At 42.9% G+C, this 23,618-nt stretch overlaps 1 protein-coding gene across 4 annotated transcripts in view; it reads right to left on the minus strand.

The window, feature by feature from the left end:
* The window catches only part of BANP (BTG3 associated nuclear protein), a 121,534-nt gene that overhangs the window by 60,740 nt on the left and 37,176 nt on the right, over nucleotides 1-23,618 (minus strand). For 3 of the 4 annotated variants that reach the window (XM_062499822.1, XM_062499820.1, XM_062499823.1), the window contains exons 7-9: nucleotides 23,337-23,576; nucleotides 7,666-7,833; nucleotides 683-813 (exon numbers count right to left, since the gene is read on the minus strand). In XM_062499822.1, coding sequence (XP_062355806.1) covers nucleotides 683-813; nucleotides 7,666-7,833; nucleotides 23,337-23,576 — 539 coding nt within the window. The remainder of the gene's footprint in view (nucleotides 1-682; nucleotides 814-7,665; nucleotides 7,834-23,336; nucleotides 23,577-23,618) is intronic. The other variant, XM_062499821.1, reaches the window with a different exon arrangement.

A 23,618-nucleotide genomic window follows, 5' to 3' on the forward strand; every position in this document is an offset into this window, starting at 1 on the left:
CCAGGATTGCATGGGAAAAGTTATGGCAAATGTGAAGTGGAAAAGGAAGATTTCCACCCACTGAGGACACTTTTTAAAAAGAATTTGAATTTCAAACAATCCTTGCAGTGCCCCGTGGGACACAAGAATTAAAGTGAAGGTGGTTTATTTTTTTTTCAGAGTACACCAAATAAAACCACAGACAAAAATCATCAGGTCTGAGTGGTGGTGGGAGTGTCAGGCTTTAAAAAATGTCAAGATTTAGAACTTTCACTGATAATCTCAGAGCTCAACAAACACACATGGGAAGGACTCAGCTCCCAGATGTTCAAAAGTGCCTGAGAATGCAGTTTGACAGAAAAGACAAATAAATAAATGTGATTTTGCTGTGGAAATCACACCAGAACCACCTCTGAAGTGTAAACCAGCAGAAGGCTGATAATTCTCTATACAATAACCAAAGTGCATTAATTTGCATTGATTGTGTGAGGAAATCCTACACGGAATTCTTTTTTGTCAAACAACTAATTTTTTTTTTTATTTTTATTTTTTTTATTTCCACCAGCCTCCAGTGTTTATTTTTCTGGAAACCTTAAGTGCTGGCAGGTTGTGATTTCAGAATGAAGCACTGCACTGCAGCTGAGGCAGAGCTGTGGCCGTTTGGGGAGCAGGGATTTAGGATTTAAGAAAATTAAGGACATACTACTTGGACTTGTCCATCCTCTCCAATCTGGTGGATCTGGACCTGCTGAGCATTGGCCAGGGCATAGTGCAGGGCCTGGGGCTGGTTCTGCTGCAGCTCACTGGGAGCTGACACCGAGCTCTGGGATCCCTCTGGAAAAAAAAAAAAAAATCAAATTACAGCTTTAATTTATGTGCATGCACCTAAACTGTTCCTAAACCCTGCTGGAAATCAAATCCAGCCAGTGGATGCAGATCATTCATGATTCCTGTGCATGGTGAATTCCAGAGAATTCCAAAGGTTGGAACAGCTCCTGTCTAAAAATAAAAGCAGCTCTGGGATCTCTCTGGAAATAAATAAAAAACCCCAAATTCCAGCTTTCTTTTCTGTGCATGCACCAGACTGTTCCTAAATCCCCTGGAAATCAAATCCAGCCAGTGGATGCAGATCATTCATGATTCCTGTGCATGGTGAATTCCAGAGAATTCCAAAGGCTGGGACAGCTCTTGCTTAAAAAATAATTAAAAAAATAAAAATAAAAAAGGCACCTTTTGGGATCTAAATCCCAGATTCTGCAGCTGTAAAAGTCTCACCAGAATAAAACCACAGAGGTTTCCTCAGAAATTCAATAGGTTTTGTTCACCTGAGAGGCTGAGAACAATTTCTGCCACACCACTTTTAAAAAAAGTCATCCTGCCTATTAATAAATAAATAAATAAATAAATAAATAAACAAATAAATAAAGGAATATCCCAATTATTTTCCAAGATCCATCCCCTACAATTCCTATTGACACACCTGAGGTCTGGAATTGTATTTTTTTGAACCTCAAAGTGAGGACGGTGGATTTCTGGATTTATTCAATTTAAACACACCTCAGGCTGTAGAGTGGAAATGCTCCTGAAAAGGGAAATGTTAAACATAAAAAAAAAAAAATAGGATTTATCTTCATGTAACAAGGACAAAAAACACCAGGAAAACCTCAGTGGGATTTCCAGAGGGTAAAAACTTGCATTGGACACATCATAGATCCATTTTGAGGTTTTCCAGCTGCAGGGAAAGGATTTTTTTTTTTAAACAGAAAAAGCAAAATGCAAGTAAAAAGGACAGAAACCATTAATTTTTAATATCTCTACTAAGTACTCCAAGATTTATTCTGCAAACACGCTGTTAGTTCTGCAGGAATGAGCTTTATCCACTCAAATATTTTAATGGGAATGTTCTTTAATAAAATCAGCCATTTAAGGACTATTTTTTTTTCCCCCTCCTGTCTGTAAATGTTTGGGCACGAAGATAATTTTGAGGTTGAGGTCTGAGCATGGGAACTGGGAACTCCAAACCACCAAGTTCATATTTCTTTATTTGTTGAAAAGTTGGGTTGTTGAACAATTCAGGCAGCTCTGATTCTGTCAAGGGGCTGGAACACAGAATTCCAGCCACAAATTTTCCACAGGAACCGAGGGAAACACAATTAAAAAAAAAGAAAAAAAAAAATCCAAAATTTTGCTGCCTGTTGGACCCACCTTGAACCCCTTCCATCCCAGCAGGTACCTGCAGAGATTTCATCATTCCTTACAAGCAGCCTTGGTGCTCCCTGTGAAATTCCAGCTTTTTCCTGCTGGAAGCTGGAATTTGCTGCACAGAATTCCAGGTGGGACTGAGGAGTTCCCAACTGGCTGAAAAGTGATGGACGTTGCAGAAAAAAAACTGCCCCAGCAACCAAATAAAGATGGGATTTTTTTTTTCTTTGCCTTGGCCACTGGAAGGAATGGATATCCTGGAAAAATCCTTACCTGAGCTTCTGTCTTTCACTTTTTCTCCCATTTCCATTAATTTATTCCTAATATTTGATGCAATTCACTTTTAATTATTTTTTTTTTTTAAATTTACAAATAGTGTTTTGTTGGGGTGACTGAGAGAATCCACTGCTGTCATCTCTCTGCTCCTTCAGGACTCCCAGCAGGATTTCCTCAGGATTTTGAGGAACAAATTCCCCCAGGATTCTGAGGGATAAATTCCCAGTCTTCCCCTATAGAATTCAACTCAACCTCAGTGCCCAAATACAGAATCCTTCATTTATAATTATTTTCTGATTAAGTTATGCCATAAAAGACTATCAAAGAAATAAAACCCCCAGCAGAGAAATACATCTTTTATGAGATGCCCATACTGAAGTGCATTTATAAGTGTAAGGCTCAAAAGTCTTGATTTTTAAATCGCTTTTGGCTTCAGAGGACAGGAATTTTTGTGCTTTTTGGAGGTGCAAGAGGAGGCACAGCCTGGATGGAACCACCCTGGACCTCTCCTATGGTCACCTATAAATGGATTTAAATTTGGCTTCACTGCAACAACCAAAATTGGGTGTTTTTTTCTCTATTTTGTTGGATTTTTTTTTTTTTTCGGTGTTTATCTCTCTGGGGGTGAAAGAAGAGAAAGGACCCAGCCACACCTAAAAACAAAGCATCCTTTAGGAGTCCTGTTTTTCCCCTCTTCATCTGGGAGCAGACAAAGGGAATGTTTATCCACTTTTATAAACATTCCCCAGTGCAAACAAGCACAAGCAGAGGAGCACACCCAGCCTGGGGAGAGGAGCTGGCAGCAGTGACAAATCCCTGGAAACCATCCAGCCTCACATTTCCAATCTGGATTCTTGGAGAATCCCTGGCAGGAGGAGCCACAGCTGAAATTCAGGATTTTTTTCCAGAGGATATGTGGGCTTAAATCCCACCTAAAATCGCTTTTTAAGGCAAATTTTTTTTTGTGTTTTCTGACCTATTTCCTATCTAGCTGTTGAGGATTTTCATTTTCATGGAATTATGGAATTGCTGAGGGTGGAAAAGACCTCTGAGATCATCAGGTCCAACACCACCCAAGTGCCACATCCATGGGATTTTTGGACAATTCCAGGGATGGAGACTCCACCACTGCCCTGGATAAACTCTTCCAATCTGGACCAGCCTTTCCATGGAGGAATTTTTCCTGATTCCAACCCAAACTTCCCCTGGTATGACTTTAAGGACATTTCCTCTCACCCTGTCCCTTCCTCCCTGGGAAAAGGGGAGATTCCAGTGCAGGAGGGATGGATCCACACCTAGGAATTGTGGAATTAAAAATTGTTAAAATTGTTTTCCTGGTGCCCAGAGCTCCACCCTCACAGCTCTCCTCACTGGCAGGGATGCATCTCCTCCTGGTAGTCCCAGCAAGGGAAATGGATGGATTAACCACCTCCAAACCGCCCCCCCCCAAAAAAAAGCAGGAAAAAACCATTCCAGAGCAATGGAAATAAACCTGTGAACCATCACTCCCCCCGCCTCAGCCCCCAGTTGTGTGGAACAGCTTTGAAGACTTGGCTGCACATCCAGTTTTTAATGTGACACCTCAGCACAGGCCTAAATCTACACATAAATCCCAAAGTCAGGGAACTAATTAAAAATTCCAACATGGAAAACTGTGATAACGGCTTGAACAATCTGAAGAGAAATGAAAAGAAAGGAAGAAGGCACTTTTTAATTAATCCTCCTCCCAAACCCCTCATTTCCTGCAGCATTCCCTGCACAGACTCCAAGCCTTTCCAAAGGAATATCCAGTGAAATGATCATGGCAGCCACATGGATGTCTCTGGTTGGGAAAAAAAAAAACATGAGGAAATCAAACCTTAGGTACTGAAATGTTGACTCCAAGAGCAGAGCAAACCACAGCAATCAACACCTCTTTTCCAAAAAAAAAAAAAAAAATAATAGGACGATGGATTCAAGCAAAGAGGCAGGGAAAATCAGGAAAAGCAACTTCTGCCCGAATTTAACAGTCAATTAAGTACCCAAAAATCTTAATTAACATCTCTGGGGGTGAAGGACAAAGAAAATCCATTTGTGTTTTCCCAGCAGGCTCCCCAGACATGACTTTCCCCGCAGGTTGATTCCCCCTGAACACCAAATTCCAAAGCCTTGGAGGGTCTGTGGGCTCAGCCTCCTGCTCTGCTGTCATTCCAGAGTTAATTTTTCCATGTGATGAACGGAGCACAGAGGAAATCTGTTGTCACTTTTCACCACACTCCAATCAAAGCCACGTGCTCCAGGAACTGTTAATCCCAACAAGCAGGAGAAGCCTCAAAGCTTCAACAAGTACAAGAGGAGTGAGTTTCAACAACAATCCTGCTTTGATGCAAACAGTTCAGAATTATTAATTGTGTGTGCAATAATTAATTTAAAAAAAAATTAAATCCTAAATAAATGAGGCTGGAAGATCATCTGGAGGTGATCTAATGCAACGGGATTCCTCAAACCACGGACAACCACAACTGCAGCCAGGTGGATTTTGATGTCCCCAGGGATGGTGACAACCTGTTCCTGTGCTCAGTGATCCTCAGAATTCCTCAGAGCCAGGGAAACCAAGGTCAGGGCACAGCTGAGTGAGTTTCAGGCTGCCATACTGATTTTTTTTATTTTTTTTTAATTAGGCAAATTAACTGCTGCTAAAAACGACTCGGAAAATCCCAGTCCCCCCATTCGTAGGGAAGGGTTTCCAGCACTGCAGTGACCAGGATTTGGGAATATCTCAGGAAGTGTTCCAAGCTGGACAAGGCTTGGAGCAACCTGGGATGGGGGAAGGTGTCCCTGGAATGGGAGGAGCTTTAAGACCCTTCCCACCCAAACCAGTTTGGGATTCCGTGGTTTTTTTTGAACGGGAACCTGAGGAGAGCCCAAGCCAGAACAGAAACTCCAGCCTTGTATCCCCACATCCTTCCCAGGGAAACCTGAGCCAGGTTTTGGAAGCTGAAGCAGGAGCTGGCACAGTGGCACAGGCAGGTCCTCTGAATCTCCAGGCTCAGCTGAAATTGGTGCCATCAAATCTGGGTTCACGTGTCACCCTGCCCCAAATCCGCCGTGTGCAGTGCAGAGTTCCTGCCCTCAGAGCCGTGCAGTGCTGCTGGAGCTGGCAGCAGGAATTCTGCTCCTCCAGAGCACACAGGGATCAGCAGCAGCAGCTGCCTGGGAATTGGGATGCTGCAATTCCAGCCAGGGCTTCCAGGGATGTGCAACCACAGTGTGAGCACTCCGTGGAGTTACCTGAACACGCAGGTGGAGCTGCAGCCCTGGCAGGCCACAGGTACCTTTGAAAAATGTGGCAATCCACATTTCCCTTCTCTTTCTTTTCCTTAGATACTCATGGAGCCTCCCAGCCCTCCCTGCTGTTTCTCCTGATCCAGGTGAAATCCCACTCCTGGTGGCTTTGGGGATGAAAAATGAACTTCTCCAAGCAGCCCTGACTCTGCAGAGTGCTCAGATTTTATCCAGTAGCTCCTGTGCTTTTCACAGCAGTGAATTCCTCGTCCACCTTTCCAGCTTCCCAAAAAATGATGCCAAAGCCACTCTGAGTAAGAACAATATTTTAAAGAGAATTAATCCATGGGGACATTTCCCCAGGACCTTACCAAAGGCAGTTTTTTAACATTCCTGCTCCTGCACAGCCCTGCCAGGGCCAGCCCAAGGTGCCTTGGCTGAGCAGAGACATCAGCAGGGACACAGCCACCCCCACAGGGACACAGCCACCTCTGAGCTCCCATGAAACTCCTGGGAAATCCTGGGGATGGATGGAGCAGGGGCAGCCAGCTCCACTCTGCTTAAATGAGGCAGCTCGGACACCCCCCAAAATTCCAAAGTGGCTCCAGCAGGATGCCCTGAGTGTGTGTCCCCTCCCTGCTCCCACTGCCAAAATCCCAAAGGTTTGGGATGGTTTGGCTGCCCAGGAGGGAGTTCAGGTGTTTTGGTTTTTTTCTTTACCCATGGAATATTTTACTCACAAATCAATTTTGTGGAACTGAGAGGAAAAATAAAATGGACCTTCAGCTTAAGCACAAGAAGAAACCCACCCAAAGTCATGATCCTACAGCCTTCAGGAATCCACTGACTCTGAGTTTTACATCTCTGCAGGTGCCTCCAAACCTCCAAAGCAGATTCAAGATGAATAATTTGAAGAATAAATCTCAACACCACTCAAGGAGCACAGGCTAACGAGCACAGGCTGTAATATCCACCTACTGCTGCCTTTTTATCCTGAAATACTGATTGCTGAAAGACTGAAAGTAAAAATGCCATCAACAGAGAGGGCTTATGGTTATCATTACATTGATTAGTTGTTTTAATTTGAGAATTTTGGATGTGATTCCCTGTTCCAGCACATAAAATTTTCCATTGAAAGCAGATTTTGTCATTCTTTGCATGAGATACAGTGGTTAGTGTTAACATGCAACCAAAAATTTTATGCAGGCAAATAAACTGACTTCCTTTTCTTTGGGCTGCCTTCCAAAGCCCTGTTTTTAATATCTAATGTACAAAAGTCCCAGAACGCTGCTTTATATTAAAAGCATGAGCCAGAAATGTCCTCAGAGAACACTCCTGAGGTCAGGATTTTTCATTTGTTATTACAATCCAGGCCTCCATACCTAGATGGAAACATGGAATCACCTACAGCACATCTCATGTCTGCAGAGGAAAACTCTTCAGGAACAGCATTTAGCACGTCCCACTGAATGTGTGAACACACTGGGAAGGATTTAGTCACTTGATTCCTCTTTGGAACAACAACTGCAAGGATATTTGGACTTTCTACTCAAAGAACTGAGCGTGGTAAAAATACAAAAAATACAGCACAAAGCTGCAGGAGCTGAACCCATGGACAGGGGTGGACAGAAAGCAGGGCTGGATGGGATGTTGGGAAGAATTCCTGGCTGGGAGGGTGCTGAGAGCCCGGCACAGGTTCCCAGAGAAGCTGTGGCTGCCCCTGGGTCCCTGGAAGTGCCCAAGGAATAACCTGGCATAGTGGAAAGTGTCTCTGCACGTGGCAGGGGGTGGGATGAGATGAACTTTAAACCCCTTCCAACCCCAAACCATTGCAGCATTCCACACCCTCAGCACCTCAGCAAAGCCAGGTGGCCAAATTAAAATCCAGGCACCCTGGAAAGAAGCAGGGATTCATTATTTGGAGGGGAAGGATTGGGTTTTTACCTGAGCCACTGTAGGAGGAGGAGGAGGGTGTTCTCCTGGAGAAGCTTTTCACAGCCAGGCTCTGCCCTCTCTGCTTCCTCCTCCAGGCTGTCCTGCACTTGGAGTCGATGCTCTGCTTGATGCGGTACCAGTCTGACTCTGTGATGCCAAATTTGTAAAACAGGTGGCCTGGAATGATGGGGAAAAAAATATAAAAGAGATAATAATCAACACAAACATGTATTTTCCAGAAAACACAGAGAGGACACATCCAGTCCGACGCGGCAGGCTCTGTACCTGTGCAAAGACCCCCAAAGATGAGCACTTCAACAAAATTTATTCCCAAAAACTCAGGAATTGTTCCTCTGCACAGCTCTGGGTGTAACAAATGCCAGCAGTCCGTGCAATTTCATCCCCTGCACTGGGATCTGGGGAAGCTGCACTGCCACATCCAAGCTGTTCCAAAGCAAGAGCACTCCAGGATTATTTCTGCATCAAGGATTATTTCTCACTGACAGAACCCCACACTAGTTCTGATTGTAGAACTACCAAACTGCCTCCTGCTGAAGTGGGAAACTGCATAAAACTCCCTAGAAAGAAAAAAAAAAAAATTACTCTTTCAAAGCTCAGTTCAAAACTGGTCCAAATCCAGTAAAAAATGAGGATCTCTGCACAGTTACTCCCAGAATTCAGGCATTTTAAGAACCTCAGGATAAACTTTGCAGCTCTTGGTGCTAAGTTGCCAAAGTGCTCCATAAACCTGGCAAGGAACTGGCTTTAAAATTTAACTGGGAATGTTGTGCACTGTCATCTTGAATTATCCCACACTTTCACCATTCCACTGGGAACTTCTGAGGGGTTTGGATTTTCCTAAAGCACCAACACTCGAGAGCAAAAAACCCCAAGCCCCCACAGCTGCAGAATGTTAAAAAAACAACCTGAAAAATCCCTTATTTGCCCATCTAAAAAAGAGGGAGGTGGATTTTTATATGGACAAGTCAAGGGGAATGGCTTTAAAGTGACAAAGAAGAGGGTGAGGTGGGATATTGGGAAGGAATTCTTCCCTGTGGGGGCGGAGAGGGGCTGAGATGGAATTCCCAGGGAAGCTGTGGCTGCTCCTGGATCCCTGGGAGTGCCCAAGGCCAGGCTGGAGCACCCTGGCACAGGTAAAGGTGTCTCTGCCCATGGACTTTAAGGTCCCTCCCACCCAAACCATGTCGGGATTCTCTGATTCAAAGCCCCTAAATTCAACCACAACTCCCTGAACATTTAATTTGCCAATACTCCAAACATCCAGTCCTTCAAAACTCAGATGTGCAACGCTGAACCAGCCAAGGCTGCCAGAGATGCCTTCACTCTACAGGACAAAGCTTCAAGAATCTCGAAAATTCTCATTTTCCTCTCCTTACCCTGCAAAGTAAAATAATCTTTTCCACTTTTCCACTTACTGGGCTTTCCATCTTACTCTCAGATGGGTTCCTAATCCTGTGAAGGACTTACTTAAGCTGTTGTATATAGAACCTGAAGAACAGGATATGGGGCTGCTCCTGCAAGACAAATGATTTGAAGCCTGGAGCCACAAAATTCCAGGTTTGCAGAAACTAAAAGCTCCTTAGTTTCCTCTGCATTATAAATGAGCCCAGAGTCCTCAAAGCCTGAAATCTGCAGGCTCTACCACAGCCAAGTGGAGAACTGGATCTCTAGTGGCCTCATTCTTAAAAATAAAATTTGCTTTTTCGATGCTTTTTTTTTTTTTTTTTTTTGGAGCAATTTGAAATAAAGGAGAGAACACACAGGAAGAAATCACTGGACCCCAAAATCTAATTCAAAAGTGCTTTGAAGTCCCCACGATTTCTCAGTTCTAAGTGACAGTGGTGTCTCCAAAATAGGAAAGGAGGAAAATGGGCTGAAATTCCAATTTGCTGCTGTGCAAATTTCCTTCCCACAGGTGTCAGCAAAAGCAGAGCACATTCTGGATTTAATCCCTGAGCCCACACTGCTCAGCCTCAGCCACTCCCCATGTGCATTCCCAGAGAGAGAAATGCAACTTTGGGGAATATCTCAGGAAGTGTTCCAGTCTGGGATTCCATGGTTTGCTATTTTTTTTTTTAATAGTTTAAATCAATTTTGAATTATTTGCAGGGGTGGCCAATAAAACCAGATGTGTTTGAACTCCTGCCTCACCCTCAGGAGTCCCACGGGAAACACCAGCACAGGCTTGGGGTGAGTTTGGAGAAAAAAAGTCAATATTTCACTGCTGACTGTATTTTAATGACTTCCATGGTGTGTTAGTGGCTGGACTGCAGGCAGGGAAAATCCCAGGGAAAAGCTGCCTGGCTGGGAATTTTAACTATTCCATGTAATCCACGGGATATTGCAGCATGCCACTTGATTTAATCCATGGGATATTCCAGGATGCCACTTGATTTAATCCATGGGATATTCCAGCATGCCACTTGATTTAATCCATGGGATATTCCAGCATGCCACTTGATTTAATCCATGGGATATTCCAGCATGCCACTTGATTTAATCCATGGGATATTCCAGCATGCCATTTGATTTAATTATGGGATATTCCAGGATGACATTTGATTTAATCCATGGGATATTCCAGGATGCCACTTGATTTAATCCATGGGATATCCCAGCATGCCACTTGATTTAATCCATGGGATATTCCAGCATGCCACTTGATTTAATCCATGGGATATCCCAGCATGCCACTTGATTTAATCCATGGGATATCCCAGCATGCCACTTGATTTAATCCATGGGATATCCCAGCATGCCACTTGATTTAATCCATGGGATATTCCAGCATGCCACTTGATTTAATCCATGGGATATCCCAGCATGCCACTTGATTTAATCCATGGGATATTCCAGGATGCCACTTGATTTAATCCATGGGATATCCCAGCATGCCACTTGATTTAATCCATGGGATATCCCAGCATGCCACTTGATTTAATCCATGGGATATTCCAGCATGCCACTTGATTTAATCCATGGGATATTCCAGCATGCCACTTGATTCAAAGAGAAAAAAAAGTGAGATCAATTATTCAGGCCAGAAGTCTGAGGTGCAGTGTGAGCAACTCTGAGCACCAGAGCTGAGACACAAAACATCCCCAGAAGTGCTTGATTGAGGGAATGGAGGAAAGAAACCTTCTGAAAACTGAAAGGGAGGATGTTTAGATGGGATATTGGAGAAGAATTCCTGGCTGGGATGGTGGGGAGACCCTGGCACAGGTGCCCAGAGAAGCTGTGGCTGCCCCTGGATCCCTTGAAGTGTCCAAAGGTGGGAAAGTGGAAGGTTGGGATTGAATAAATTTAAAATCATTTCATCCCACTCCATGTGATCAAACTGATCACTAATCATCAGGAATGGCCAGGAAATGCTGGCAGACATCACCACCTCCATGCTCCAGGGGAAACCATGGAAAACAGACAACAACCTCACCAGGACAGGGGCACACAGGGGAATTTTAGGCTACAGAGCCCTAAACCATCAGGGACAGATTTTCCAAGGCAGGTATCCTCATTTCTTCTCCTTAATTCATGAAATTCCCAGTTCTGTCAGGGTGTCAAACCGTGCTGTTTGCAGAGATTTTTACCACAGCTGCAGACCTGGCCATGTGCAAATCAGGCCTGAAAAATTAACCCTAAAGCATAAAGCAAATTGATAAAAAAAAACCCCAAAATTAATTTCAGATGTCAAATCTGTGCAGCTGCTATCACAATCTAAAATGTTGTTTTACAACCAGGTCCTTAGCAAGACATTTCCTAATAAAAAAAGAAAATTTGAAAATCACAACCTAAAGGCAGTGGAGGAGTTTTTAAGCAGATAAAAAGTTCCCAATGGTATTAAAACCATGATTTACCTGCAGGAGAGAGCAATCCCCCAAACCTGTGCACACAATAGCAGAGAAGTGGATGATGCTGACTCTGTTCCCTATCCACAAATAATTCCAGGCAGGAGAGCTCCCAGTGCCTCATTGTCCAACACCAAACACACTCAGAAAATCAGGATATTGGAAATGAGAACTCTCACTTGGGGAAATCCATAAGACAGGAAAGAGAGGAATGCTTCAGGGAGAAGGGATTTGATTTTTTGGGGATCATTTACTCTCCAAAGCTGTATCCAACATTGATATTTGACACTGCAGAGCATCCATGGGCCACAGAAAAAAATCCAGTCAGGAATATAACTCAACACTTGGACCAAACGAAGAGCAAAGAACAGGATTTAGATGATTTAAGAGTGGCTGAGTGGTTTTTTAGTGATCTTTTCATGAATGGTGCCTCAAAAAAAAAAAGTATCCTTATTTTTAAACAATAAAAGCCTAAAGTTTGCTTTTTTGGGGGAGGAACCTCATTTCCTGAATGAACCTTTGCATGAAAAACACACCAGAGACTTAAAAATAATTCAGTGGTTTTACAAATTGCAGGAGTTTGGGTGATTTGTACAGACAGAAAGATCCTGGATGCAGCTTGGGAGATGAAAAGGGATGCAAAGAGAATTCAGGGAGCCACATGGGGGAAAAGAGGAAATCAAGGATCAACATTCCAATCTTAGCAAGGAAAAGCTCAGGAAGAAGGCAAAAATCAGGAAAATTCAAGTCAGCTTTAAAAGTCAACAGGTGCAGCGTGGATCAGAGACACAGGGAGAAACCTGGGGGAGATAAATTCATATTAAAAAGAGAAACACGAGCAGAAATAAATCTTTCTGTGGTTATTAAAGGAAATAAAAAGAAGGAAATGCAAAAGAAAAAAAATAAGCTTGGAAATACAAAGCAAAACAAGCTCAGAAATGCAAAGGGGAAAAAAAAAAAAGATTTTATTTGGTACAAACACAGAGGTGGTGTCTGAAATGATTCAACATTCCCAAATTTTTGGAGGATCTGCTGTAGAAAATAAGGAGAGAAAGGGTTGGGGTTTCCTAAAAACCAGGACTAATTCTAAACTAAGAAAACCCCAGGAAAATAATGTTCCTGAGGGAGTAATCCTCTCTTTTGAAAGGAGTCAGGGAGCAGACAAAACAACCCCCAGAGAACATAAAACTGCAAAGAAATCAAACGAAGAACAAATTGAGGAAGAGAAGACATTTGTGAGACCAAAACCAGACATGAAATTTTCCATCCTCACCCCACATTCAGAACCAGCCCCTAAAAATCAAACTCCACGTCGGGAGTTTTCATTTGCACACTCTGAGTTTGTGCTGCTTCCCATCCTCCACAAATCACAGATTTCTCTGGAAAATTCAAAGGTAAATCAGTATTTTCATGGGTTTGGCTGAGGTGGCCCAGAAATTCCTGCTGGTTTTGGTGCATTTGGAAAGATTTGGGAAGCGTAGCACAGAATCCATAAAATACAAATATGTTTATATTAAATACAGAATCCAAGCAGATTTGGGTCACTGCTGCTTCACTTTCCAATTCCCTCTCATTTTTCAAACCTAAAGAAAAGCACCAGGATGGGGAATTCATCTTAAAGTGATGGAAGGATCCTTTTAAATTGACAGGAATATGATGGATCCTACAGGAAACAAAGGCTCCTGCTCAGAGAGGAGAAGGGGCTGATTCTTTTTGAGGCTTTGGCTCCCAAAATTCATTTTTCCTCATCAGGGTCATACATTTGGAGTCCTTTTTTATTTAATTAAAATCTGCTGCTCCAAACACTGAGGGAGCAGAGGAAAAGCTGAAGCACCTCTGGAATTCCTCCTTGAGCCTTCAGGCTTTGATTCTCCAAACCCCATCCAGGGCTTGTCCTGCCCATATTAAAATTATTGGAAAACATCAAACAAATAATTAAATAAATTTATTAAAATTATTGGAATTTATTATTCCTCTGGCAGCTGGCGGGGATATCTCCACAGCTGGGGCACTTCCCCTCACTAAATTTGGGATGTTGGAGTTTGGGATGCAGGAGGGGAGGGATGGCAGAGCCTTGGAGGCTCCTCCAGTGTCACACACCTGGAAAATCCATCCAAAGCACCAAAAAATCCCTTTCCATGGCATTGCTCTCATCCACAACAAAAAGAGACAGGAGGAGTGTTGGGACTTTGGAGAGAGGGAGGAAGAGAGGAAAATTCAGCTACCAATCCATTAATATTTATTTAGGATGTTTGTCTGAATATTTCACCTTTAAAAAGTCACAGATTCAGAGGAAACATGAAAATCGAAGTTGTTTCAAATGCCTTTGTTCTTCAGATCAAAAGAACCTTCCCAGAAGTTTTAAAAGGGGAAAAATAATGTTAATTAGGATCTAGAATTTCCAAACTCCACCAAGGAATCCTGTTCCAGAGCAGGAGAGCTCCTCCACTCAGTCACACCTCTCTGGAAAAGCAGCCAGGCTATTTTTACCTATTTTACAGTAAGCAGAACCTGGTTTATTCTGATTTATGGAAGGAGCCATCAGCATTCAAATATTGCCATCTAGTGGGTGTCAAATTCCCAGGGTGGCAGGAAAAGATGGATTTTGATCTGTTCCTGGATGGATTTTTATCCATCCCAACTCCCTACCGAGTGCTCCAAAAGATAATGGAGCTGCAGGAGCACAGAGGGGCTGGGGAACGGAGCAGGTGAATTAATTAATCCCTGCAGAATTAATTAACTAATCCCTGCAGGAACAGAGTGTTTGTGATGGTCCTGGGATTCCTCATGTTACAGCAGAGGCTGTACAGAATTCCCAGAGGGATCCTTTAATCCCTTTCCTGATGGTGACAGGACATCCACAGCACTTTAATTACCTGAGTACAATTATCATAAATTAAGCAATCCACCCTGCAAGAAAATAATTCTACACAAACAGAGAGTTTAGAATCTGAAAAGAGAAAATTCTTCCTGTTCTCTGCTCCAGATCCCAAGTTACACCGGATTGATGACACTGAACAAACCACATTTACTTCTATTTCTTTCCACCTTTTTTTTTAATCCTACATTTATTCCTATTTTATCCCCCATTTTTGAAAGAGGAGACAACAACTGCAGCAGAAACCTCCCCAAAGAGCCCCCACTACCCAAGCTGCCCTTTTTTTTTTCCCTGAAACAACACCTATAACCCCTGAAAAAGCTGCTTTTCCATCCCCAGCCCACGATTGTTTTGAGCTCCTCTCCAGCAGTGCAGCCCTGCACACTTCAGCACGAACTTGAACCAGGTCTGGCCAAAAGGGAAAAGCATTGAGGGATGGAAGGATGGTCCAAGTGACCTCATACATTCATTTTCTGTTTTCTGGAGAGCCCAGGGCTCACAAGTGCCTGACAGCACAGGTGGACATCAGTGGGGACTGACAGCCTTTACTGCTGCTTTTCCAACAATGGAAAATTGAATTCCTCACTTGTATAATGCAAGGACAAGAGAAGTGTGAGGAGGAGAGAGAAAACACACAATTTCTTTCCTTTCCCCCAATTGCTGCTTTTTTTTTTTTGTTGGTTTTTTTTTTTTTTTTTTCCAGTTTATTAACAGGAACTGGCTGGAAAAAATAATTGAAATCAGGCGAAGTGCCCAGGAAAGAAGCAAACTCCAGGCAGCACAGAGTTCCAGCTGCAAGCAAGGCCAGCACTGATGCCATGGATGAGAAGTGTGGTGCTGAGATAAACTCAGTGGGTTCTCCCATTATCTTCTTGCCTGGCCCCAAAAGGGGTTATCAGTGCCCTGCACGTGGCAGCATTTAATTGATTCACAAAGCAGCAGCTCTGTGCAGCTGGAGCCAGACTTGTGCACCTCTGAGAGAGAAAACGTGAGAGCAGCAGCAGCACGAGGACAACAGAAATGAAAGCTCTTCAGAGAGGACAAAAGCCCAGCAGAAAGGATTTCTTTACGCTTCTTGCTTTTTAAAGCAAGAACTCCCAGACTCTGCTCCTCTCCAGAGAGCGACAGCTCTGCAGCCTCGTCCCCAGTTTTGGCCCTAAGGTCACAGCACTCGTGGCCTTCCCAAAAAAGTCCAAGCCCAGCTCTGCAGGGGGAGCAGAACCCCTGGCAAGGCTCAGAGTCCAGCTTGTGAGCAGCACAAAGCCCAGCAGTGAAGGTCCTCACTTCAATCCTCACACGGGCACCACTGCATCACTTTTTTTAACTTCTTTTGGGATTAAAAGCACGAGAGGTGGAGTTTCGTGGTGGGACTCAGATGTTTGTTAATTCTTATCTATGTTACAGTGAGTGCTGCACACTTCTAGCTAACAAGCTAAAAATGGTGAAATGGTGATGGATCTCACTCGTTACAAGATCTTTTTAATTGTCCAGTTAAAAACTAACACCTAACTCATTTTTACCTTTGACCCAATGACCAAACACCTGTGACCTGCAGTGCAGCGTTTTCTATCCAATTAAAAAAGTACCACCTATACCCATGAAGAAGGTGAAGAAGAAAGGAAACCTCCACCCTAAAACCTCCATCTTGCTCTTTATATATTGCTGTATTCCAAATCCCCAAATTCCACTGACTGCTACATTCCAAATCCCCAAATTCCAACGACTGCTACATTCCAGATCCCCAAATTCCAACGACTGCTACATTCCAAATCCCCAAATTCCACTGACTGCTACATTCCAAATCCCCAAATTCCAACAACTGCTACATTCCAGATCCCCAAATTCCAACGACTGCTACATTCCAAATCCCCAAATTCCAACGACTGCTACATTCCAAATCCCCAAATTCCAACGACTGCTACATTCCAAATCCCCAAATTCCAACGACTGCTACATTCCAAATCCCCAAATTCCAACGACTGCTACATTCCAAATCCCCAAATTCCAACGACTGCCACATTCCAAATCCCCAAATTCCATTTATATTACACACTTCTATTCCAGCTACACACCAGTGATCCCAGTTCCACCATTCCCTGTTGGAAGCTTTCTCCAATGGCTCAGGTCAAATGCAGTGCTCTTTTGGGGGTCAGTGCCCATCAGCACAGAATTCCAAACTCTCCGTTTCCAGGACCTGCCCAAGTGCCCTCATCTGCTGCAGAATTGGGAAGACTCTGGGAACCCTTTGACCTCAAACAAAAGCTTTGTTTGTGCCATGCAGAGAAACGTGTCCCAGGGTGTGATGTGAGCTAGTGCAGAGCGTCCCTGCCCATCCAGGGGCTGATTCCAGGCCCTTTCCAAAGCAAACAATTCCAGGGTTCTGTGGTAACACCACAGCAACAGCCTGAAGTCAGCCTTTACTTCCCGAGCCTGCGGTATTGAACGCTGGGAGAAGAAAATGTTGGCACAGAAGAATTTCCAGGGAGCAGAGGATTAGCTCATCCATCAGACACAAACCACGGGGCTCCTGTTCAGGCTACCAGAGCTGGGGAGAGGAGTTTTCATCCTGAGGCATGAGCAAACAGCAGATGGGTTCAGCAGCTCAGCATCCCCTGGAAATTCCTGCCCCGAGCTCTGCCCCAAGCCTGATTCCTGAGGGAGGGACTGAAACAATTCCTACTATTCAAATCATAAAAAATCCCTCCGTTTCTGGCGCTCATGAAACGTTAGAGGTACAAAAATGCCAATTTGGATCATTTTTCTTCAGGCTTCTCCAGCAGCCTCCAGAAGGAATCCAAGGTTCGGATGCGCCTCTCCCAAGTGCTGACGTTCAGGATTGCAGCGTGTAGGTGTCACACTTTTAAACCAGGGATGTCATTCAAAATTCCAACAGCCAGTGGGATTTTGAGAAATGAGACGCGAGGAGCCCAAAATTATAAAAGAAAATATGCCAAAAAAACATACAGCTAGGAAGGAACTAAGAGGATAAAAAAAGGAAAAATTGGTAGAGTTAATAAAAAGGCAGTAATAAAAAAGGCTTTTGGAAGTGGGAAAGTAAAAGAATAGAAAATATTGATGACATTCTGTATTTATAATGCATTATTTATAATGCAATGGCTGTTTAGAGCACCTGAAGAGAGCTGGAGAGAGATGATTTCCAAAATCTGGAGTGACAGGACACAAGGAAGTGCCAGGGACAGGGTTAGGTGGGATTTTGGGAAGGAATTGTTCCCTGGGAGGGTGGGGAGGTCCTGGAATGGATTCCCAGAGCAGCTGTGGCTGCCCCTGGATCCCTGGAAGTGTCCAAGGCCAGGCTGGACGGGGCTTGGAGAAACCTGGGCCAGGGGAAGGTGTCCCTGCCCATGGCAGGGGGGGGGAACTGGGTCTTTAAAATAGAAATGTAAATTGAAATTATAAACATAAATATAAATGATAAATAGAAATAATATAAATATAAATATAAATATAAATATAAATATAAATATAAATATAAATATAAATATAAATATAAATATAAATATAAATATAAATATAAATATAAATATAAATATAATTGGTGCACAGAGCCCAAACCATTGCAGGATTCCATGATGAACATCCTATAAAACACCCAAGTTCTCATCCACGAGAACTTCCTGCCCTCCCTCCAGTATTTCCAAGCAGGGTAATCCTCCAGAAGGACAGAAAAGTGATATATTTGCTGTTTCTCTGTGTTATTATGAAGCTCAAACCCCTCATGAAAATCTGGAGCAGCAATATTTATATTTGAATTTGTATTTCTTTTATATCTGTATTTCTGTTTATGCAGGAATATTACTTCTATTTCTACAGGAATATTTCTATTTCTACGGGAATATTTGTATTTCTACAGGAATATTTCTATTTCTATGGGAATATTTCTATTTCTATGGGAATATTTCTATTTCTACAGGAATATTTCTATTTCTACAGGAATATTTCTATAGGAATATTTCTATTGGAATATTTATATTTCTGAAGTGATATTTATATTTATATTGGAATACTTCTATTTCTATAGGACTATTTCTATTTCTGTAGGGATATTTATATTTATATTTATATTTATATTTATATTTATATTTATATTTATATTTATATTTATATTTATATTGGAATACTTCTATTTCTATAGGGATATTTCTACTTCTACAGGGATATTTATAATTATATTTATATTGGAATACTTCTATTTCTATATGTATATTTATATTTACATTTACATACTAATATTTATATTATACATGACTGTTTATATTTCTATTTAAATAATGATATTTATATTGAATATTTTATATTGGAATATTTACACAGGAATAATTATATTTCTATTTCTCTCTCCATACATCAGCTCATCCCACTGCCATCAATTCCACAGCCAAATGTGTTTCCTATTAAGCAGCCATGTGTGGGCTGCAGCTCCAGAGCTGGTGTGTGGATTTTTGGGAAGCAGAGCCAGTGTTTAATTCCATGTGGCCTCTGCTGAGGACACAATTCCTTTCAGAGTGTATTAACATCTCTTTCAATGTTTTTTATAACAGGAACACCAAGCTTTGATGAGAGATTTCTTTCTGCGCTGCATTTTTGTGTTTTAAAAAGTCAAGTTATTTGGTATTTCAAGCAGAAATTGCATCATTCAGAGTTAAAAATCGGATTTTTATCTCATTAGGTGTTCCCAGGTTACACTTTGTTTTATGGTGTTTAAAACACTGGGATGTGTTCTGGATGAAATTAAAAGGGAAATGGGAAATTCACTCCAGGAAAGTCTTGGAAGCAGATGGGGAAATTCACCCAAATTTTTCACCCCAGTTTCCTCCCCTCTGTGAGCACTGGAGGCTTTGGGTGGGGGATTTATATTTTTGAGGTTTGTTATTTTTTTTTAGCAGCAATCCTGTCCCTAACGTGAGAGTTATTTCCATGTGCATAAATAATTCCCTGAGCAACAGATTCTGTCTGGAGCCAAAATAAGAATTTTGGGGTCCAGTAATACAACGAGCTCCCCTTAATGCAATTCATGAGTCTGGATCTCCTTCCTCCACCCAACCACAAATTCTGCATTACATCTGCAGGTTCTGATCCTCCATCCTCTTGGAATAACTAACCAGAACTGACAAAAAAAGTGGAAAAACGATTGGTGAGAGTCTGCAAAAACCCATGTGCAAAGCAAGAGGCTTGCTTGAAATAACACACGAAGTTACACGCAATAATATATAAAATATGAGTATATATAAATATAAACTACAAGTAACTAATGTTATTTTGTTTTCATTTAGTTATTTGATTATTTTGAAGAATAAGAACTACTGATAAATTTTCTTTTCTGAGCTTCAGAAATGCCCTCTCCATTTTTTCCCAGCATGCTATGGAAAATCATCTTTTCTATTACACCATTTCTTAAATAACTGCAAAATTCTAAGTTTGGGAATCTGTTTCTTCCAACTCGCTCGTGGAAATTACTGTAAAATCTCCAAAGAGCTAAACCTGTAGTTTGTGTTAGGCAAAGAGAAAATTACAACTGAGGATGTTCTTGGATCATATTTCACCAGCAAAAGTCTCCATTTTTAGCAGGGCTGAGGTAATGAGCTATTTAATGACAGAGATTGTGTTTAAGTCGTTCTGGTTTCTTGCCCAAAACCTCTCCTCAGTACCACTGCCACCCCACAAGCAAATTCCTACCACAAATGAAAATTGAGACTTCCAAAGATAAACTTTGCTCTCTTCTTGTGGTAAACCTTGTGCAGAGCATCAAGAATTTTTAATAAACACACATCTCTTCATTTTTGATACTTTCTGCATATTACACAAAATACTTGCTATATTAAATACAGATTTACTTGGTGTTTTTCTTGCTAAAAAAAAAAAAAAAAAAAGGATGGAATATCTTTCTACTGACAAACTGCAAGAAATTTGAAACGAAAGGAAAAATAAAATCCTTTCTATTTCCATGGGCTCCTCTGGCTGTGACTGGCACAGGCCAGGCTGATGACATTGGAGTTTTCATTTCTGTTGGAATTAAGTCATCAAGGCAGGACTGCTGAGGGCAGAAGCAAATCCCACTGTGGGGAGCAGCACTGAGGGGGTTCCCATAACTCAGGTTTGGGCTGATTTTGTGGGAGAACACTTCAGGGATGAAAAGCAGATGTGTGTGCACTGGGAAAGGGGATTTGGGACGGCAGGGACGGAATCACGGAATCGTGGCACACAGCCCAGCAGGAACTGAGCACGGGCACAAGCCCATCCTCAAGAGCTGAGTGTGCTCCAACATTACTCACCAGGCTGCTGGAATCCAATTCCACTCCCACCTAATTGCTCCCAGTGATGACATGTGAGCTTATTAAGTGAAATCACCATTTCTGGACCGCTCTTCTCACGGTTACACTCGCCGCTCCATCGACTTCTCGTGTGTTTTCTGCACTGGTTGCCACAGGACTCTTTGTCCTTGCTGGCAGCAAATCCCCAGAAGCATCAACATTTCACTGCCCAAACCCTCTCTGGCCAGATCCATACAGGATCTATTTTTCATCCAGAAATCCCGAGTTTTTTATGGCCTGGCTCCCAAAAGAAAACAACACGCCAGCCAACAGCAGGAAGGAATGAAGTTGTTTCAGACACCTGGATCCCAAACCGCGCTCGTGCCACCAAAGTCAGGCACTGATTGCTGCTCATCATCCCTGCTCTCACATCTGTGCCATTCCAGACCTTCTCCACTTCCATAATCCAGTTTTTTCCTGGTCAGAATGGCTCACAGAAATGACATAATCCCCAGCCTGGTCACATGGACACACATTCCTTCCCCATGCTCACATTGGCAGACGTCTCATCTCCCTCCACAACCAGTTACAAACTGGCCCATGCGATTTGTGCTCTCACATTTAAGGGATGGGAAAAGAAGTGCCTGGAATTGCTTTAAAACTGGAGCAAGATCCACTTCTTAGTGCCTCTAAAAGTTCTTGAGAAAAATCCATGTTTTAAAAACAACATCATTGACGCTGATGAGATCAGTGGACAAGAAGGGTTTGAAGATCACCATTAATTTTGAGTTGCCATCTCTCTTAAAAACACATATTTAATGTGTTTCCAAAAGAAGTCTTAAGTCTCCTGCTTCAGGTAAACAATGAAGCAAAAATTACCCTAATGCAGCCACCTGAGTGGGTTAGATTTGGTTTTCGATTTCCCCAAAAATAACCTGAAAACCACTGGAAACAACAGCAGATAACCAGGAAAGTGCTCCCTGCCATCATCAAACACCGTTCACATTCCCTTCCCTGCACCTATCCCACTTCTTCAAACACCACCCCAAATAATCCCTTGCTGACCTGTTCCTAAGCCTTACCTGGAATTTCACAATGCCAATTCCATACAAAACTCACCAGCAGAATGAACGACTCCCACTCCAGATCCACTGGGACCTACACAAAATGTGACTATAGAGAATTTTGTACCAACAAGACCTGCTGGTTTATCAGAATCCAGTTCAAGGATCACTCCAGACATCCCAGTTGTCCCTGGGAACGTTGTCCAAACACTCCTGGAGCTCTGGCAGCCCCGGGGCCGTGCTCATTCCCTGATTCCAGTGCTCAACCACCACCTGGCAGGAAAAACTTCTCCCAGAATCCTGGTTATGCTGGTTTCTTGGAAATAAAGCACAGGGAACAGACTTGGCCGTGCTCAGTGTGTTCACTAGAAGTTGCAACACCAGAGCACGACGCTCACGTCCAGATTCCTCTTCTCATTTCAAACCAGTGGCTGTGCCTTTGTTCTACACGAAACCACATTTGACTCCTTTTAAATTAACAAACATGGTGCCTTTAACACAAATAATATCAGTTCACAGCTCCGTGACAGCTCAAATAACCCAAAGACTCGTGCACGTGGAGCAGACAGAAGTCCATCAGCATTCCTGCTGTGAATCCAGATTTTATGATCCTGACATTGCCAACTCTTCCCATCACAATCTCAGCAAGTCTTTTGAAAAAAGAGACATAAGTGGGAAGTCAAAAACTAAGGTTCAAGACCAAGCTGGTTTAAGCACTTGAACAGTATTGAAATTTGTGTTCCTTATTATTTCTACAATATTTTCTACACTCACAGCTGGCGGTTTCAAAGTCAGAACTCAGAATCAAAGCCTGAGGAGTTTCTGGAGAATACCCAACTGAATTAAACCAGCCCATTAGGATTTCTTCCTAAAAACCCTAAACCACCTTCATCAACAAAAGCCACCAGAACATCTCACCACACATCAAGCACACTCTTAAAACGTGGGATCCCACAAACCTGGGAGTTTTAAACTTTCTGTGCTTTCTGGCACTGACCCCCAGGAGAACACTGCTTTTGACCTGAGGCCTTGGAGAGTTTCCAAATTTGAGTGATGGGGTTAAAATTATGGGGGTGTAGTTAGACAGAAATGTGTGGTGTCACATGGTGAAGGGTTTGGAATTTGGGGTTTTCAGAATGCAGTGATGGGTATGGGACAAGATGGAGGTTCTTTGGTGTTGTCTCTTTCTTCTTTTTTGTTCCTTCTTCGTCCCAGTTTTAGGCAGTAATTTTTGGTTGGATGGAGGGTGCTGCACTGCAGGTCACAGGTGTTTGGGTCAAAAGTATAAATAATAGAGATGTTAGCTTTTCATTGGAGAGTGGGGCTTTAAAAGACCATCTACCAACATTTTTCTCACTTTTAGCTCGTTAGCTAGCAGCGCTGCAGAACACTCTGTACTTCAGATAAGAACTAATAAACAACTGAGCCCAAACACTAAAATCTGTCTCTGGTGCATTCAATCCTGACTCTGACTGAAGGCAGGAGAAGAAAAAAAGATCAGCCACTAATAGCCTAACCCAACTCCATAAACAAAACCCCCCAGAACATCTCAGCACGCTCCCCAAACACCACTGAACACTCCCGCTCTGCACGCGTCACTCACAGCGAATCCCGTAGATCATGAGAGGATCCAGCTGCTTCTTGCCGTGCTTCCCCTGGCCCGAGAGGTTGGAGATGGCCTGGATCTCCCTGTGGAAGAGGTAATCCAGCAGGGTCAGGGCCATCTTCTCGGCCGTGCGGCAGTTGGTGCTGATGTGCAGCATGTCCGCGGGGGTGATGGGGCAGCGCACCCGCATCTCGGGGTTGTTCTCGTCACCCAGCCACGTCCCGTTGGGGTAATCCTCTGAAACACACGTTTGGGAAAGGCTGAGCAAGGAGGTAGGCC

The sequence above is a fragment of the Cinclus cinclus genome, chromosome 11, assembly GCF_963662255.1.
Source record: "Cinclus cinclus chromosome 11, bCinCin1.1, whole genome shotgun sequence".
Classification (NCBI taxonomy): domain Eukaryota; kingdom Metazoa; phylum Chordata; class Aves; order Passeriformes; family Cinclidae; genus Cinclus; species Cinclus cinclus.